The following is a 1,019-nucleotide window of genomic DNA, read 5'->3' as shown; positions in this document are numbered from 1 at the left end:
CCACACCACACTACCGTACTGTGTAATGGTGATGTACTAGACTCCTAATTCTGCATTCAGTTATGCCAGTTTTGTAGCTTGAAATTGGCCGTGGTAGAAGTATTTACACCATTGATACATATATGATATAAACCAGACCTTATATATTAGACAGCCAGACTTAGGTCTTTTCATAGACTACATCTCATGTGAACTAACGATTTTCAAATCATTCTCATCCCTTTCCTTCTCTTTTTGCCTAACCCTTTTCCCTGTGGAGTTGANTGTTGCTTGAGTCTGAATTTCATAGCACCCCCTCTTCTACCAAATATACCTTTCCTGTGGGCCTGGAATGCCCCAATTGATGTTTGTGATAAAAGGTTTAAGGTGCCTTTAGATCTGAGCCTCTTCTCTTTACTAGGAAGCCCCCAAAAAGATGCCACAGGGCAAGATGTTACAATATTTTATGTAGATCGACTTGGCTACTATCCTCATATAGATATAACGACAGGCAAAAGTGTGCATGGAGGAATCCCCCAGAGTGGGTCATTAAAAGACCATTTGGAGAAAGCTAAAAAAGACATTGCCTATTACTTGCCAACAGACAAGGCGGGCTTAGCTATCATTGACTGGGAAGAATGGAGGCCCACCTGGATAAGAAACTGGGCACCTAAAGATATTTACAGGAATCGGTCTATTGAGTTGGTTCAGCAACAAAATGTAAGCCTTAATGCCAAAGATGCTGCCACGGTAGCCAAAGAAGAGTTTGAAAAGGCAGGAAAGACTTTCATGCAAGAGACTTTAAAACTGGGAAAATTACTTCGACCAAATCACTTATGGGGTTATTATCTTTTTCCTGATTGTTACAACCATCATTATAATAAACCCGGTTACAATGGAAATTGCCACGATATCGAAAAGAGTAGAAATGACGATCTCGAATGGCTGTGGAAGGAAAGCACTGCCCTTTTCCCATCCGTCTATTTCAACAGCATCTCATCTGTTCGAGGAGCTGCACTCTTTGTCCGTAACCGTGTTCA

General features: G+C 41.3%; 1 protein-coding gene across 1 annotated transcript in view; it reads left to right on the top strand.

Moving 5' to 3' along the window:
* LOC103581371 (hyaluronidase PH-20-like) overlaps positions 1 to 1,006 on the top strand; it is a gene marked incomplete at its 3' end in the record, with an annotated part of 9,574 nt that extends 8,568 nt beyond the window's left edge. The window contains 1 exon segment of the mRNA XM_008563221.1: positions 360 to 1,006. Within this exon segment, the coding sequence (XP_008561443.1) occupies positions 360 to 1,006 (647 nt within the window).
* Between the last annotated feature and the right edge of the window lie 13 nt (positions 1,007 to 1,019).

The sequence above is a fragment of the Galeopterus variegatus genome, unplaced genomic scaffold, assembly GCF_000696425.1.
Source record: "Galeopterus variegatus unplaced genomic scaffold, G_variegatus-3.0.2 Scaffold12905, whole genome shotgun sequence".
Classification (NCBI taxonomy): domain Eukaryota; kingdom Metazoa; phylum Chordata; class Mammalia; order Dermoptera; family Cynocephalidae; genus Galeopterus; species Galeopterus variegatus.
The sequence above is the reverse complement of the archived record's forward strand: the minus strand, read 5'-3'. Positions and strand labels throughout refer to the sequence as shown.